Source organism: Thamnophis sirtalis, unplaced genomic scaffold (assembly GCF_051295495.1).
Source record: "Thamnophis sirtalis isolate CommonGarterSnake01/CBP01778 unplaced genomic scaffold, rThaSir2_p1.2 scaffold_4, whole genome shotgun sequence".
NCBI lineage: Eukaryota > Metazoa > Chordata > Lepidosauria > Squamata > Natricidae > Thamnophis > Thamnophis sirtalis.
In genome coordinates, this window is record NW_028261384.1 from 94,422,077 (window position 1) to 94,440,259 (window position 18,183).

Sequence of the window (18,183 nt, forward strand, 5' to 3'; positions counted from 1 at the left end):
TGATTTCTTTCAGCCCTTTAGGGGAAAAAACCTGTTATGCATAGATAGTATGCTTTTCTATTATCAAAGTTAAAAACTTTACAATTAATCTTTCAGGCTAATCTTTCTGATTAATCAGTCTCTCAAATAGCTTTTTTCCCATCAACTCATTCAAGATTGATACAATCTTCCCACTCATTCAAGACAATACAAGATTAATACAAATTTAGAAGCACTTTACAAATATATCATCTAAATTTTGGCGTTATTACTGATCTTTGTGGATGTGTAACGTTTTATGGTACTAATTTTATCGATCATGTTTTTTGTTCTGCAATTTTTTAATGGAGGGTGGGCTCCGTTAGTAACGTGGGCTCCATAAAGTAACATATTTCTATGTTACTTAAAGATTTGCATTCGTCAGTCAACCAATGATCTACAAGTTAAAAAAAAAATCCGAAGCCAAAAAGAAAATTTGAACTTCAGCAGTACTGAATCAAAGGGGGGGAAAAAGAGAAAGCTTTCTTCTTCTGCTGTACTTTCCATAGGCATAATTTTCGTACGTTCCCAGAGGAGCTCATTAGCCGCTCCCGGGGGAACTGGAATCTTTCTCGTGCCCGCGCTCGGCGCGTTCCCGATGTTTAGCGTTGGCGGAGAAGGAAAAAAAAACCAGCCCACAGAGGTGGTGACTTTTTTTTTAAGGAAGTGAAAGGAGTTGAAAAGTTGGTAGCCAAGAAGTGTGGAGGGAAGCTGGTGGGAACATTTTTGAAGATTGCTGTGTAGAAATAACTCCACTTCTTAGTCTAGAACAACATTATGCGCAGGGGGTTGCAATGATAAAACAATGGGCCACATTTTTTGTCCCTGCTGGTTCGGAATGGGGTTTCTCTTGGTTTCTGTCTGGCCAAGCGGGTCTACTACCCAAGGTAAGTCATTGTGAATGCTTATACATTGTACGTGTGATTTGAATCATGGAAGATTTAATGGGAGAGGGAGCCAAGAAAAAAAAGAAAAGGGAAAAAGAGGGAAAGAAGAATTGCACAACAGACACAATCTTGCGTGCCAATTAGTTTCTCGGTTTACGCCTTCTGTGTGAGAGTGTAATTTTATTGTACGGGGTCGATAAACAGCATGGAACTACTCTTGTATAGGGGCCAACCCTGAGGGAAGGCAGGGCGAGGCGAGTGGGAGAGAGAATAAACGCAACTTCGGTTGTTAAACTCGGTGGGTTTTGTGGGGGGCAGCTTTTGCAGATGGGATCTGAGAAGTTTTCATGGAAAACTGACTTTTTCTCAACGGGTTCGCCCGGATTTTAGTTTAACAAAGCAAATCAGGAGAATGCACCGGATTACTAGTTCTTCGGGAGATCATTTCCCTCTTTTGGGTCCGGGTCTATAGTCGATCTAGTGTAGGAGATTGTCTTTACAGCCCCGCCCTTCGAGAAAGGAGTTGTTGTTGTTGTTCTGGTTGGCTGTTTTGTTGCAATCCGTGCACTCATAATCAGTGATTATGAGCCTGAAGTCTGAAGTCTGGTTGAATTACTCATGAGTTAAATTAGGGGTTATCTGGATTGCTATACAAAAGCGTATGTGTGAATAAGAGAGAATGTTTCTACCTTGTAAGGAAGGGAGATAAAAAGCTGAAGCTCTCAATGGACGGTGGCAGAAGCGGGTTTGTCCCAGCTTTTGCATATATTCAAAGAATTTTAATTTTTAAATCTCCCTGGAGCCCATTTACTTTGATTTTTTTTTTCAGAACGAAAAAATGGAAGCACCAATCTAAAATAATTTTACTGTCAAAAAATAATCAGTGGCCAGTAGTTCTAATCGAATATGAAGTTTGGCTGGATCTGATTTAGATTTATAATGAAATCCTAGGCTACTGAAAAGTAAGCCACATTTGAGTTTGTGGATTTCATTTTTATCAAGTTGGCATACCAGCCTTCCACAAACTAGAGCCTTATACAAACTTGAAGTGTTGGATCACAGTTGCCATAATTTCCAGACAGGATAAGCTTGATGATTGGGACTTGTGGAATAGGAAATGTATTATTATTGGATGATATCAGTTTACAGGAAAGAAAACTATACATTTCATCATTGTTCAGTGCTGCTGGTCATAATCCCAGCAGGAATTGTCCATCAAAAATAGAGATGGCCTGCCATCTGTCTTTTAATTGTTCACGGTTACATACTGAACATTTTGCTACTTTTCAAAAGTTGGTTTATAAGTACCTTTTATGGATGTTCCACTCCCATCTTTAAATGCTGTCCTGTCCAACTCTTTTGGCCTTAGGTTGTTTACATACACCCAATATTCTCTCAGTGCCTTTCTTGATCTTACTACTCCAAAGAAGTTGAATAAGTTAAGGATGATTTGAGAACAAATGTTCAGTTGAATCTGGTTAATAATAATAAATAATTCATGATATGCAGGTCAGGCATTTTTGCTGCATATCTTATTTGAATGGGTTCTGTTAAGGAAATATTGTGAAAATATTATTGGGTTCCTTGAATTTAAAGGAATGAAATTTAGGGATTAATAAGTGGTGTCTCATGGGTCTCATGAATCTCAGGCCAAATGGGTGCAGAAGAACCAGGAATTTCTTATCCATCTCCTTAACTTTTTCCCCAAGATGTAATGGGCTTACATAATCATAGGAGATTGATAGGAATGGTAGACCAAGATATCTGGAAGACACCAGTGTGAAAAACAGTTTGTACTGCTGGTATTCTTCAGCCTAAATAAGGCTTCTCCTAGCCTTATTTAGTGTTCTGAGAGGCTTCATGAAAAGATGATCTTCCTTTTGTGGACTTCCTTCTGGGGAAATCAGGTCAGTGGTGGAGGAATATTACCTGGTAAATTTCTAAAAGTCAGAAAAGAAAGAGAAGAACATTAAATCACAAAAACACAAGCAGAGGTGACGGTCTTTTCAAAAGGAAGGTGGACTTGTAATTCACACTGCATTTCACAATCTCAATTTAGTGTCTCAATAAATATAATTATGTTGAAAAACTTTTGCCTTTTTAAATAGATATAAACTTTCTTCTGATTAGTGTCAGCAGTTGTCTCTGGAGAACTGATACGTAGATGTGTGATACTGGACTGAAGACAATGGGTTTCAAAAACACTGGTGGATTATTTTTTTTAAATGTAGGCATTAAATGGAGCATACAGTACTAATTTTTGCTTGCCTCTCTAGAAAATTAAATTATTTTCTTTCTATCCCACACCCCAAGTTAAATGTTTACTATTTAAACTTTAGATAGAAAGATAAGCTTTTTATGTGTGTGCTAACTTGAATTGATAATAATGGTGCTTGAGTCAGAGACGCCAAATTTGATGGTGTTTTCTGGAATGTTGCAAAACATTTGATGTGGCAATAAAAATAATGCTAATAGCATGCTATAAATTATGCAGAGAAGGTTTTTTTATTACCTTCTTTTGTCTCACTAGTGCTTCCTTGTTCTGTACTTTTTGATTTAAAGCAGCATATACACTACATTGATTGTTATAGTATTTTAATTTGTGGCATTCCACATTTGGACACAGTTAGATAACTTATTGAAGGATGCCCACAAGTCCTTGAGTTCGAAGTAATGCTGGCAAAAAATTTGCTGATTCAGTTGTCAAGTTCTACTCTGTCAAAATAACAAGGCTGGTGAGTGATCTTGCTCTTATTGATTTAATGAAGGATGAGTAAAGAAAGTGATTGGTAGAATCTCTCAGCTTCATTTCTCCTCCTGCCAAGCATTGTAGACTGGCAGGGAACCAACCACCAATCACCTTCTGTAAGGTGTGGCATGGCAGGATTGGACAAGTGTAGATGTGTGCTTGGAAAGTCATGTTTAGCCACCTGTTAGATTGCCTGAAGAAATGTTAAGAAATGTTAGGAAGCAGACTATCAGGCTACTTTTGAACAAGGGTCTACCATTTTTCTGAAAGAGTCCTAAACCTGAGCCCAAGCCTAGCCCAACTCACAGGTGAAAAATAGAAGTGCAGGAGAAAGCGGACATGAACAATAGATAAAAAGCAATTCTGTTCTTGAGAGAGGCAGAGGAAATAGTAGTGCTAGCAGCTTTCTATCTACGTGCCTTGCGACATCCAGAAGTCGCCCATAAACAACCATGAAGTTAAAGCAGAGAAGACAAGGTGGTGCCATTACTCCATACCACCCCTATCTCCAAGTAATAAAACAAAAACTAATACAACCATGCAGAGGCACTGCATACAGCCTTTGCATAGCTGTATTAGTTACTATTTTGGTTACTTACAGAAACAGCAGAAAGTGTATAATACACCCAATGGTGAAGACCTGCAACAAAGCAAGTTGTTTGAATCCACCTGTCTTCTCTTATAAATTAAGGTGTGTAACATAAGAGTAATACTCTTTCCAGAAAGTGAGAGTTCTGTTTTCAAATGCAGGCATGCCCTCTTTCAAAAGATGCTGAACTTGTATTTATTAAGGACCTGATATTATGAAAGATAGATGTCTCCGCAGATACCAGATGTCTTGTCCTTGATGCAGCCTGAAATGGCCATTGAGGGCAGTTCCCAGCAACTGGAATGGAAGGATTTCAGTAGTAACCTCAGTGGCCAATAACAGCAGAAGCCACTTTTGAGAGCATCAGCAATAAAGGAGATCCATTGGTTGAGATCCAAAGAAAGAGGTCCTGGGGCTGAGGCCTTTCTGTTCTTCCTCATTCCAGATATATGACAGTGATTTATAGTTAGGAATTTAAGACATTACTTCATATTCAGGCTGGTCTTGCCTTTCTACAAGTTTGAGCATCTGGAAATTTGGGAGTGTACATGTCTGTAAGATTGGGGTGAACCAGCCCTGCCCTCGGGCTGGATCTGCACATTGTATTAAGTCATAATTTATTTAACTGTAGTTTAATTGAATATATCATAACCTGGTCTTATATTTATCAGTTTCAAATAAGGCTTCAGCAAGAGCTCTCAGTAAGAAAATGAAATTCAAATGCCATATTTAGGTCCAGATAGCCCTGATCCTCTGACTATATTACTTTGCAGTTTATTGGTTTACAAAATCTGGTAGCATTTTTCTAACTATCAAATTTTACTGAAAGGCATATATTTTCTGAATTTTTGCCACCATAACATTTCTTTGTACAATGTCTACAATCACATAAACGTTTGTTGTAATGACTACTGCTGCAATACATTTCACAATCCTTACTGGTGGAATAACATTTTTAAAGGTTAAAAAAAAATCAAATAACAAAATATTCTGCAAGGTTTTAAATTCTGCATAGTTCTTCATCAAGCAAACAAAAAGCCGTATTTAAAATACTTGGCCTATGGCATCACATAAACTAGTTTTAAGTGGCAGTCTCTCCTTGAGAGATCTGTGGTTTCTTCTATATATACTGACAACAAACCCAGACTAAATTTGAGAATTATTTCAAACCATATCATTCGGAGGAAGTAATTAGAATAAAATGTCTCTGCTTCTTTTGAAAATAATAGTAAACGTGTTCTACTTTTCTCTCAAGCAACTTCTGAACTTCTTGAATGGGCCCAACTGAATACATCGGTACTACAATTCAAATCACTTTCAAACACAAGTTTATCATATCTTTTCTAGATTAACTGTGATATGCTGCGACCAAATGAAATTCTGAATAATATGAGCTTGTGTTCTGCAGTCAAGGAGCATCAAAAGACACTTAGATCTTTGCTTAAAAGAAGTTACATGGAAGAATAGTAATCTGAGACAACAATTTGGGAAGATGTTACTTTGGCATTCAAATATATAGTATGCAACCTCCATAGGCTTAATTTATTGCCAAGGTGACTTTCAAGCTTTCATCAGAAGATACCTTTGCTTTCCGCTTCATTATATTTCCACTGCAGAGTTTCTATTAAAAATTAAACCAAAATGGTTTTCAGACCAAGAGAAGAATAGTAATCTGAGACAACAATTTGGGAAGATGTTATTTTGGCATTCAAATATATAGTATGCAACTTCCATAGGCTTAATTTATTGCCAAGGTGACTTTCAAGCTTTCATCAGAAGATTCCTTTGCTTTCCGCTTCATTATATTTCCACTGCAGAGTTTCTATTAAAAATTAAACCAAAATGGTTTTCAGACCAAGAGAAGAATAGTAATCTGAGACAACAATTTGGGAAGATGTTACTTTGGCATTCAAATATATAGTATGCAACTTCCATAGGCTTAATTTATTGCCAAGGTGACTTTCAAGCTTTCATCAGAAGATTCCTTTGCTTTCCGCTTCATTATATTTCCACTGCAGAGTTTCTATTAAAAATTAAACCAAAATGGTTTTCAGACCAAGAGAAGAATAGTAATCTGAGACAACAATTTGGGAAGATGTTATTTTGGCATTCAAATATATAGTATGCAACTTCCATAGGCTTAATTTATTGCCAAGGTGACTTTCAAGCTTTCATCAGAAGATTCCTTTGCTTTCCGCTTCATTATATTTCCACTGCAGAGTTTTTATTAAAAATTAAACCAAAATGGTTTTCAGACCAAGAGAAAAGTCTACTTTCCCAATGCAACTCTTGACCTCACTTCCCCATGACATTTCTCAGTTTAATTTAAAGGACATTAACTAGCTCTAGATAGCCTGGATTTTTTTCTGTTACAAGGTCCCCAAAAGTGGAAATGAGAAATAGGAGCAAAATAGCATCTCTAGTCAAATGGAAGAGACCTTCTTTCCTTGTTCAATTGTATCATCTGTAATATTGCAGAGGATGCTCAAGTACAAGAGGACATACAGTATGTGCTTAGAGAAATGCATTCCTTGTAGAATTATGGTAACCTGGAACAGGCTTCTCTTGATTTCCTGCTCCTATACATGTTTCCATAAAAATGACACGCTTGGAGAAAAGCTATGTATTTCATTTCTTTCTGCAGAATAGGGTTGGGGATGGGGGGTGGTTTCATCTCATTTTAAAGCTATTTTAAGCCAATTTTATGTTCATTGACTGTTATACAGCAGTTCTCATGAATTTCTTGTTTCAAGATGAAAAGGCATTGACATTTGAAGGAGATTTGCAGCCATAAAAATGAGTTTAGGAAATGTATGGAGTCTGAGGTGGCACATTGAACATCCCTGATTGTACATAGCTAACATGCAGTGGAATTGCATGTGGGAGGGAGAAGATTAATGTATCAAAGTAACTGCCTGCCTGATTATAGTGGTTAATAAAATTTTAACTGAGCCATTCCTGTTGTGGCTGCACTATAGATCTCTTGTCTTTAAATACTGATCTCTCTTCCTCTCTATTCCCAACTCCTGCCACCCTCAAATTAGAGGATTACTCCTGGAAGAGAAATCAAGGTGCTGCTGTTAATGCAACACTATTCTAGTCTTCTGACCTTCTCCCAGTAGGGTTATGTTTGAGAGTGGGAGCAACAAGCCATGCAAGTGGCCCTTGGAGTGTCACTCAGATTTACAAGACCTGTAGATTCCTACAAGCAGTTTGAAACACAAGAACAGTTCCTGAAAGAGGAAAGGATTGTTATTTCAGAACCTAGCAACAGTTTGTTAATAAGTCACAGCTGCTACTCGTAGGTAATAATGATCACTTTTATCTAACACTTTTTGAATATCTGAAGTGCTTCATGATGTTATTTTGGGAAGCTTTAGAACAAGGATTGGAACTAATACCGGCACCCATATTTAAGGTTACCAAATCTGAACTTCGGAAAGTACACTTTTGTGTGCCGGGCCACTGAAGGATTGACATATCTTCTGCCTCCATTAGCATGTGTTCTGTTATAAAGCTCTAAAGCAGTGTTTTTCAACCTTAGAACTTTAATATGTGTGGACTTCAACTCCCAGAATTCCCAAAGCAGCCTTGCTAGCTGGGGAATTCTGGGAGTTGAAGTTCACCCATCTTAAAATTTCCAAGATTGGAAAACATTGCTCTAGAGCAGGGGTATCAAATTTGTGGCATCACATCACATGACGTTTGGTGACTTTCCCCCCCCTTCGTTAAACTGGGGGTCAGCATGGCCAGCACGTGACACATCCAGCCTGTGGGCTGTGAATTTGACATCCCTGCTCTAGAGGGATTAAGGCAAATGATATTTTCTGTGGAAACTCCTGCAGATCAGTAGGGATGCTAGACGGAAATAACGATTGGTTCAATTTAGAAGAGATTTAGCATAGCATGCTTAGCATAATAGCAAAAGGACACTTGAAAGTTGCAACTTTCCTATGCTTTGTACTCCAAAGAGTATTATATAATGAGCACATTGTTTTGAATCTGCTACCTATGAAGTACCATAAAAAATCTTACAAAAAAAATCCTAAACTATATAAATCTGTGAACAGCATCATATAGGATGATTTATTTTGAGTCCTTGCTTAACTAATGGGAATTTACAGGAACTTTAGAGTCAAGGTCATATATGCTTAGAATCTTAAAAATAACAACGGAACTGAACTCAGTAATTGTTGGAGCAGTTGAATATATTTTCTTCCTGCATTGTTTCTTCCTGTATAACTAAACAAGAGTTCAGAATGTTAATACCTACATGTTCTTTTCAAAAGGAGAAATGTTTCTTGAGTGGATGTATAGTCTCTCCATTTGTAATTTATGTGGATAGCTGAAACTATTGCAGCTCGTCAGAATTCCCAATCAGTATTGGAAATATGAAAAACACAAAAACACAATTTCCTCATGAATGGACTAGTGAAAAACAAAAAAATATATGAATACATACTGAATAATTTTTTTTAAAAAAAGTTAATATTCTAATTGAACTAGATTTTTTAAAATTGCCCTATTGTGTCTTATGGATAACTAGTTAGAAAAATATTATTGAAGATTGATTTTGTATATGGTAATTGCAGCAAGACTGCTATATACAAAACACTGAAGAAATAATGAAATACCCACAATGGCCCACAATGGAGAGGAATAGATTGTGAAGATGGCGGTATACAGACATGTGAAAGCTGACCTGTTTATTAAAGATAAAACAAGCATTTTTATAAATGTAGTTGGAAGCCTTTGATTAACCTTTTTCTAAAAAGGGGAAAATGAAATGGTGATTTCTGGATTTCCAAATCAATATTAGAAATTAATATTAAAAAGATTGAACAGAACAGAGGAGAACCATAATCTTAGTGAGGAGGGATAATAATTTGGTCTATAACTACTATAAAGAAGATCAGAAATTGCTTTTTTTCTTTTCTTTATTTATACTAATACTTTCCTTTTCCTTAACTTTTCTTTATATATGTTCTTATGTTTATCTTTTTGTCCATGTATTCAATAAAAATTATATATAAAAATTAATGAATGTTCAATGGAAAGACACTTTATAAATTAATAGGTGGATAATATTTTTCCCAACTACATGAAAATCAATTTCTCAGGAGTCCATGTTCCAGACAGTAGGTGAGTTTTACTCTGTAGTATTATAAATTATATAATTTCCATGTTATGTTAAACTATTCTGTGGTTTCTTAGTGCTCTCTCTCTATATATATATATCCAACCATTTGCTTCCAAAACATATTTTATCTCCCTGTTACTAACAAAAAGCTCTAGGTTATATTAATACAATCTCCTTAGAGAGTTTTCATGTGCCCGCCATAAGCATCACTTTAACAGAAACCTTATTCTACTAAATTATCTTTGCTGAAGGTATACAATTATTTACAGATTATAAAATCCCTCCCTCCCTCCCTCCCTTCCTCCCTCTTTCCTTCCTTCCTTCCTTCCTTCCTTCCTTCCTTTCTTCCTTCCTTCCTTTGCAAAACAAGAATCAGCTATGTTGATGATAATATGGGTTTGGACTTTTAAAAATTTTCTTTAAGGAATATTTGTTAATCACCTGCTTAGCCAAGATTTGAGTCTTTATTTATTTGTTGTATTTTATTTTCATTAAGGTTCAACCAACGTTAAAACATTCTTTGAAAATATAAGTATTAAAATTATTACAAGTAATATGAATACTTATTTCTTAATCATATGCTAATGACATGGAATGAGAACAATATAAGTTACTTCGCCTTTGTTACAAGTTAAGAATCCTGGTGATAAAAAGGAAGAGAGAAAGGCTAGGGGGGGAGGGGAGAGAATCTCTACCTCTTTTAAACACAGCCAAATCCTCAACCTCATAGAGCTGGTTTTTCTGTGCTCTTTGAATTAGGAATGAGTTGACACACTGCAATTTTAAATTCAAACAGGATAGGAGGAGGATCATTAAGAATACGCTTGGAAATTTAAAATGAGGTGTTACGCACTTTTGTTATTGTTTCAAGTCTCAAATGGAAAGAATCTGGCAGAAAGGTGCTTTGCCAATGTCACCACGCTTGCACTGACTCTATTCATGTAGATGACTCAAGAGCAATCTCTTTAAGAAGGATCTTGGAGATAAATTATCAAAGAAGTACTTATGTCTGTGGGCAATAATTTTGATAAGAAAATATTCAGAATATTACTGCTTTGCAGTGCCTATTTACCTACCTTTAGCACCTCATACTATTTCAAACAACGTAATAGGCATGGGCGAAATGCTTTGAATACGTAACACCCTACTTTGAATTTGAAACAGATTGTTTTGGCCTTTCAAAAGTATTCCAGTAAGATCAGGTCCATTGTTTTGAATTTGAAATAGTTTGCATACTACTACTAGATTTGTGCTGCATAGCCCGAATTTGAGGAATACAGTACAATCTCTCCTTATGTTTGACTAAAGCAGTAAGTAATTGAGATCATTCAATTTCTTGCCTGTATCAGTTTGTCTTGTCTTAATTTGTAAGTTAGCGGCTCCTATTTTGAATCCAACCACATTGAAATGTTCATTATTCCTGAACATATTTTACACAGATGCAATTTTTAAATACATATAGGTAGTCCTCAACTTAAAACAGTTCATTTAGTGACCATTCAAGATTACAGCAGCACTGAAAAAAGTGACATAACCATTTTTCACAATTACGACCATTGCAGTGTCCCCTTGGTCACGTGATCAAAATTCAGATGATTGGCAACTGACTCATATTTATGATGGTAGCAGTGTCCTGGGGTCATGTGATCACCTTTTGCAAATGTCCGACAAGCAAAATCAATTGGGAAATCAGATTCACTTAACAACAATGTCAGTAGTTTAACAACTGCAGGGATTCGCTTAACAACTGTGGCAGGAAAGATTGTAAAATGGAACAAAATTAACAACAAATATCCCACTTAACAACAAAATTGCACTCAGTTGTGGTTATAAGTCACGGATTATCTTACTTAGGTAAAAATACATACATTTGTGCAAAGTACACTTTTGAGCTAAGATTTATTTGGAGAAATGTGCAAATGAAGTTTAACTGTTTCAATCTGCATATTCTTCTGGAAACTGCCAGGTTAATTTCAAGCGAAAACAAGAAAAATCCTTGATCATTTTTGTTACTGCTTCCTTTTAACTCTCTGGCATTTATTTTATTCCTTTTAAGCTATTGAATCAATGGCCCTGAAGCAAAGATGAGATATAATTTTGATTTGGGTTTAATACTTAAATGCTATTGCTGCTTTGCATTTAGTTTGTCATTTTGACTAAATGTCCGTTTTGATCTAGTCCATGAATACAATGATGAGACAGCCAAAAAGAATATCTCTTTGTCTGCATTAGGCTGATATTCAGAGATGTTTCCAGTTCTTTGAGGTAGGCCAGAGCAGGGTATAGATAAGGCAAGAACTACTGGAGCTCTACAATATTATGTATTATAGAGAAACTGTAAAGTCTTGACAGTCTCCCTCTTTAAAAAAAAATAAAAAAATAAATCAAGGCAGGGAAATCTTGAGGTTTTTTTTTCACCCCCTATTATCTTTCAGGGCTAAGCTGATACTTTCCTAAAAACTATTGCATACCTTCTTCAAGACTATCCTACTCCTCCTTGACAGGAGTATGGTAATTCCATTCATTTATAAGGTAGGCTTCCATTAGCAGATCTGGACTGGAGTTAGTAAGCTAAAGAAATTTGGGTGTGATTTATACTGGGCCCTATTCAAAAAAGGGACAGCATGGTGGCTCAGAGGTTAAAATGCTGAGTTTATCAGTTGGAAAGCCAGGAGCCCTAGTTTGAGACCCTAGCTCCTGTCCTCACCCCAGCTCCTGCCAACCTACCAGTTTGAAAACATATAAATGCAAATAGATAATAGGTACTACTTCAGTGGCAAAGTAATAGCACTGTGTGACATCAGCTGGCCACATAATCATAGGACAGCACTGGCTCAATAGTGTTGAAATGGGAATGAACACTGCCCCCCATAATAGGCAAAGAATAGTAGAATAAAATCTGCAGGAACTCCTTTACCTTTTTTTCATCTATCCAACAAATGAAATTTAATATGGAGAAATGTAAGGCAAGAAAAATCAAATGTACAGGTTTCGATTAGGTGAAATCTGACTCAATAACACTAACTGTGAGAGGGATCTTGGAGTTGTAGTGAACTATTTCTTAAATATGAGCCAGCAATGTGAACAAAAAAACCAATGCAATCCTAGATTACATTAACAGATCACATGAAGTACTAGGACTGCTTTATGAAGAAAGGCTTAATAAAACCACAGTTGGAATACTGCATCCAGTTTTGGTCATCTCATTATAAAAAAGATGTTGAGAATTTGGAACGAGTACAGAAAAGAACAACAAAGATTAGGTAGGGGCTTGGAGATTAAAACTTATGAAGAACGGTTGCAGAACGGGTATGTCTAGTTTAATGAAAAGAAGGACTAGGGTGACATGATAACTGTGTTTCAATATTTGAGGAGCTGCCACAAAAAAGAAAGGGTCAACCTATTTTCCAAACCAGCAGAAGACAAGGCAAGAAACAGTGGATGGAAATTAATCAAGAAGAGAAGCAACCTAGAACTAAGGAGAAATTTCCTAACAGTGGGAGCAATTAACCAGTGGAATGGCTTGTCTTTGGAAGTTATAGGTGCTCCATCACTGGAGGTTTTTAAGAAGAGACAGCCACTTGCCTGAAATGATATAGGGTCTCCTGCTTGAGTTTGGAGTTGGACTAGAAGATCTCCAAGGTCTTCTCCAACTCTGTTATTCTGTTGTTACATTCAGGTATTACATTAGACAATTTGTGGATGTTGCACAGAAGTAACAGATTTCTTGGGAAGGAGAAACTGGTTCTGGGAAATTGGATGACTCAGTTAAGTTTATTACATCATAGGAAGAGGGAGGCAAGAAAGAAAGAAGGAAAAAAAGGAAGGAAGGAAGGACAAACATTCAAGTAAAGTAGTCTATTTAGCAGATGCTTCCTCTATAAATCATTTTAAATGGATACAAAGAAAGTGACTCATAAGAAATATAAATACTTCCTTGAAAAGTGTATATTCATATTTTCTGATTTTTTCAAAATTAATACAAATGCAGCAAAGCAAAACAAAATTGAGCACAACACAGAAGTCTGTCAAAGCTCTGGTTTTTATTTCTAAGGGCAAAGTTTAAGGCAGAAAAAAATGTGAAAAATGGAGGGAGGACTATTAGACTATTAATGAGATTATTGTGATGGCTCTAAAAACTGCCTGAATTTGGGTTGATGAGCAATACAATTAAAAAAAAACCCACAGAGGATGGATAGAAGACATTACATACTGATAGTATTTAAATTGTTAATGCAGGGGAAAGGAAGAGGTATAAAATTTACAAAACTACACCCCGGATTTGTTCTGTTAAAAAAAACCCAGTCAGCATCTGTGAGACTAACTGCCACTAATACTTCTTTGTGGTGGTTTGTTGTCTACTTAATTGCAAACCTTTTGGTAAATTAATTTAAAACCAGTTTGTTTATTTGTCTCATCCAGATTTTATTTATTAGTTTGTTCACCAATGCCTATTTCCTCTCATTAAAAATTACTTAAAAGTGAGTTCAAGGGGCATTGGCAGTTACTAAAGTAGTGAAGGGGGTTCTTTCCGGAAGAGGATCTCTCCATCTGTAATGCAGTTAATTTTAACCCGGCCTCCTCCCACGCTGCACTCAGCGCCAGATAAGAGCCAAGGTCCCTGTTCATTTGGGTGGCCGAGGCCTTCAGCCTCCTGCTGCCTGTTGCCAGGAGACCATTGATGGACACACTGAGAATTCCAGCAGCTGGGAGTGCACTTTATTACGGGCTCTTTCAGTTGATTATCCTGGAGGAGGGTCCCTGCTGACTTAGAGTCAGAGAACTTCCTTTGACTGGCAGTGGCCTCTAGCTGCAGAACCAACCCCCTTGTGTCCTTGCCATGGGCAGCACCAAAACACTTGGCTTCGTTTGGCCAGAGGCCTTTCTTCATTAGTAGTCCTGCCAAAGAGTGGAAGAAAGAAATAATTTCCAAACTCTGCAAAAGTTGATCTCTGCTAATTAAAGAATACAAAAAAATGAGATTTTGTAAAGCCATTATGTTAAATAAACTGCAAAAAGTCAGCTTTTCCAAGTATTTTGTATCATTAGATTTCTAGTAATAAGCATAAACTATCAAATTCAATACTATCTCATGTTTCATTCCATGGATCAATATTCAGTCAAAAATTAAAATAGTAAAATGTGTGATATATTTAGGCAGGACCAATTAAAACATATTCTTGGTCATACCCCAATATATCTACCAGATTCTGAAATCAATGGGTGGTGTCATTATATTGTTATCATCACGGGACCCTTGTATGTTTGGGTGGAGTTGTCTGCTGTTTTTATTAAGGAGAGGTAACAAAATCTTTGTCTAGCTTCCTGGTCTGTATATCTCCTAAGCCTTCTGTGACAGGCTGTGTTTATCTAAAGTCTTATGGGTTAGTTTTGGACCCAAGGGATCTAGTTATGGTATGTGTAAATTGAATTTGAACATATGTAAAATATATTTCCACTTCTCACTGAGTAACAATCGCTTTCTTTCTTGTGGGAGTAGAAATATGAGCTTCTTGAATAGAAACTGTATTCCAGAAAATAGCGAGTCTTCATCTGTTTCTTTATTTTGAAATTCTGCTTTTCATGTTGGCATTGAATAGGAAAAGTAGCTACAGTAATGGCACTTCACTTGCATTAAAGTATACTTGTCCTGTGTCTCTCAACAATTTAGCAACTCCTTTCCTCCACAGCCTGTACTTGTACATCTAGATTTTCCAGTGGCAACAAGGTTACATAAATTGAGGTTGTTGATCCTAATTCTAGTTGGATCACGCTGTGTGGGCAGTACCAACATTAGTTGGGGGATGGAGCATTTTAGCTTCATCAAGGTTACTTCAGAGAATCACTTTTCCTTTCTAAACATGCTCAGCTTGAAAAAGTAGTTTTGTTGTCAAACTCTGCCAACCGCCTAAGGGATGATGTAAAGACATTATTGATCTGATAGAAAAAAGAGTTTAGCATCAGATATTCCTTGAAGCAATTTTCTCCAACCTGGTTACCCAAAGAAGTGTTAGTCATGAAGTTGGAGAAATTGCCTTAAGAAATTAAGGAAAAGCCGATTGCTACATCTGTTTCTTGATTTAAAATGCAGATATTCTGAGGAGTTCCATCTACAATGGCGGGTGTCACCTTTTCTGCCTAGAAGACTCAGTTCAAAGGTGGCAGTCTCCTACTACTACTAATTTGTAGATGGCATTTTCATTTTGTTTGTGAACAGCAGAGTTACAATTCCTACTTTATGCAATTGCTATTTACCATTGGTCATTTCCCCCTTGCTTTTGTTCTGAAAATTCAAAAACAAACGTTGATGAGGCCATTGCATTTAGATGTGATCCACCCATTGAAGATTATATCTGTGACAGAGAAGTCCAGACAATCATTAGATAACAACAAATAAGTAGTTTTTGATATATGGTTGTCCAGATTCTTGGAGCCTCAGAAATTGTCAAATTTTTTAAAAATGAAATTTCTCATTGCTTGATTCCAATATTATGCAATTAGAACACTTTTTTTTCCTTTAAGCAAGTCCGATTCTCAGAGACCCCTTGCACAAATGCCTGCAGTTGCCTTGGCAAGGCTTTTCAGAAGTGATTTGCCATTGTTTCATTCTTAGGACTGAGGGAAAGTGTTTGGCCCCAGGTCCTGTAGCTGGCTTCATGCTTAAATGGGATTAGAACTCATGGTCTTCTAGTTTCTAGCCTGATACCAATAGACAGCATTGGCTCTCAGTTATAACATAATGGGATACATTTTTGATTTAAATTTTCCAAAGCTGCAAAGTCTTTTACTGTACATAGTTCATTTAAAAGTTAGCCGGTCCACTTAAATCATTTGCATAGTAGACCCCTTTTGTTGGTATTCCAGTTTACATTCCAAAGTAATAATTTTTTCCCCTTTGCTAAGAATATATTCTGCAACCTTGTACAGGTAGTCTTCAACTACCGCCCACAATTGAGCCCAAAATTTATGTTGTTAAGTGAGCCGTTTTATTAAGTGAGCTTTATTATCTTTGTTGTCAGAGTTATTAAGTGAATCACTACTAATGTTAAATTAACACTTTACAGTTGTTATGTGAATCCGACTTCGCTTTGACTTTGCTTGTCAGAAGGTCACGAAAGGTATTCAAGTGATCTTGGGACACTGCAACAGTCATAAATATGAATCAGTTTCCAAGCGTCTGAATTTTGGTAACATGTCCATTAGGATGGAGTAATGGTCGTAAGTGTGAAAACAGGTCATAAGTCACTTTTTTAAGGGCCATTATAATTTCGAATGATAATTTAAATAAACTCTTGTAAGTCGGGAACTACCTATATACCAATAACCCAAATTCTTCGACCAGAATTAATGCAGAAGTAGTTGTTTTGATTAACATTGTTAATTGTGGCTAAGGATGTTTATTGCACTCCAAAATGAAAATGTTCCATTCAATTTTTTGTTGTTTTACTTAAAATCTAAGATCTGATAAGATTTAAAGATATAATATAAATTCCAGTAAAGACTTTCTCACTCTTATTTAAATGCAAGTATCTTGTCCCTACATTATTTTTTAAAAGAAACTGTGTTTACTGAAGTTCAAATTTGCATAGCTTGTTATCCACATGTTTCACAGTTCACAACTATTTCACAGTTCACAACTATTTCACAGTTCTTGTAGTTGCAGTTTCGTGTAGAAAAAGTGTCTTTACTCCAGCAACAGTACTGAGCTGTTTGTTTATTTATTTGTATCTTGCCTTAATTATTTTTATAAATAAGTCAAGGTGGTGAACATACCTAATAGTCTTTCGTCCTCCTATTTTCTCCATAACAACAACAACCTTGTCAGGTGGGTTTGGCTAAGAGAGAGTAGCTAGCCCAAGGTCACCTATCTGGCTTTCATGGCTAAGGCAGGACTTGAACTCACGATCTCCCGCCAGGCTGGTGTCTTAACCTTTGTTTAACTTCATGGATCATGAATTTTACAAATCAGATATTTTATTGAAGTTTCCAGGCTTTGTTCCATTATTTTAGTTAATTTCCCACTAACATGCATTGTAAATCTAATCCATTTGACATTCATTAACCTATGTATTAGTTCCACTTCATCAATTGCTTAATTCTGAATGTTGGAACTAAGTGAAAACTATGCTTTCTTTGCCAGCCGGGATCTGCCATCAGTATTTCTTCCTACTTTTCTAACTGTTATTTGATCAGAAGCTGTGATATTTGTATGAAAAGTTTCTTCTTGGCTGACAATGGCTCTCAGTATTAAATTGCCCATCCTTGAGAAGCTGAAGCAGATTCTTCTTCATTTTCTCATCTGCCTTGGCATAGCCTTCATGGGAAAGAAGCAAAGTGGGGAAAGAGGGAAGAGGTGAGGACATCCGTTCCAAATAACAGGTTTATTGCTTAGTTGTCCTGAGTTTTATAACTAACCTGGTCCTCTAAACTTTTTTTTTGTTTAACAAAGCAAAATAAGTATCCCTTTAGATTCAAGTCCACCAAAAAAATTTATATTTTTTTTGTGTTTGCTGAGAATTTTACCTAAAAGAAAAGATGGAGGCAAAGAAAAAAAAATTAAAATTATGAAAAACAATGGCTTCTAATAATTTGTTCAACAGATGTTGACAAACCGATATCTTTCCTCCCTCTTCTCTTCCAGAAACCCCTTCAACTCTGTATTATATTCTTATCTTTTGCAATTATTAAATCCACAAATCATAATTTTGCTTTTTTCTTTTGCTTTTTTTTTAAACAAAAAGTCAGTAAAAGATTTCCAAACTTTAGAGAAATATTTGCTTTTTTCTTTCTGACCAAACAA

The 18,183-nt window shown here is 36.2% G+C and overlaps 1 protein-coding gene across 1 annotated transcript in view; it reads left to right on the forward strand.

The window, feature by feature from the left end:
• The first annotated feature begins 690 nt into the window (after nt 1-690).
• The window catches only part of ERBB2 (erb-b2 receptor tyrosine kinase 2), a 71,568-nt gene continuing 54,075 nt past the window's right edge, over nt 691-18,183 (forward strand). Inside the window, exon 1 of the mRNA XM_014053492.2 lies at nt 691-905. Coding sequence (XP_013908967.2) covers nt 824-905 — 82 coding nt within the window. The 5' untranslated portion in view covers nt 691-823. The remainder of the gene's footprint in view (nt 906-18,183) is intronic.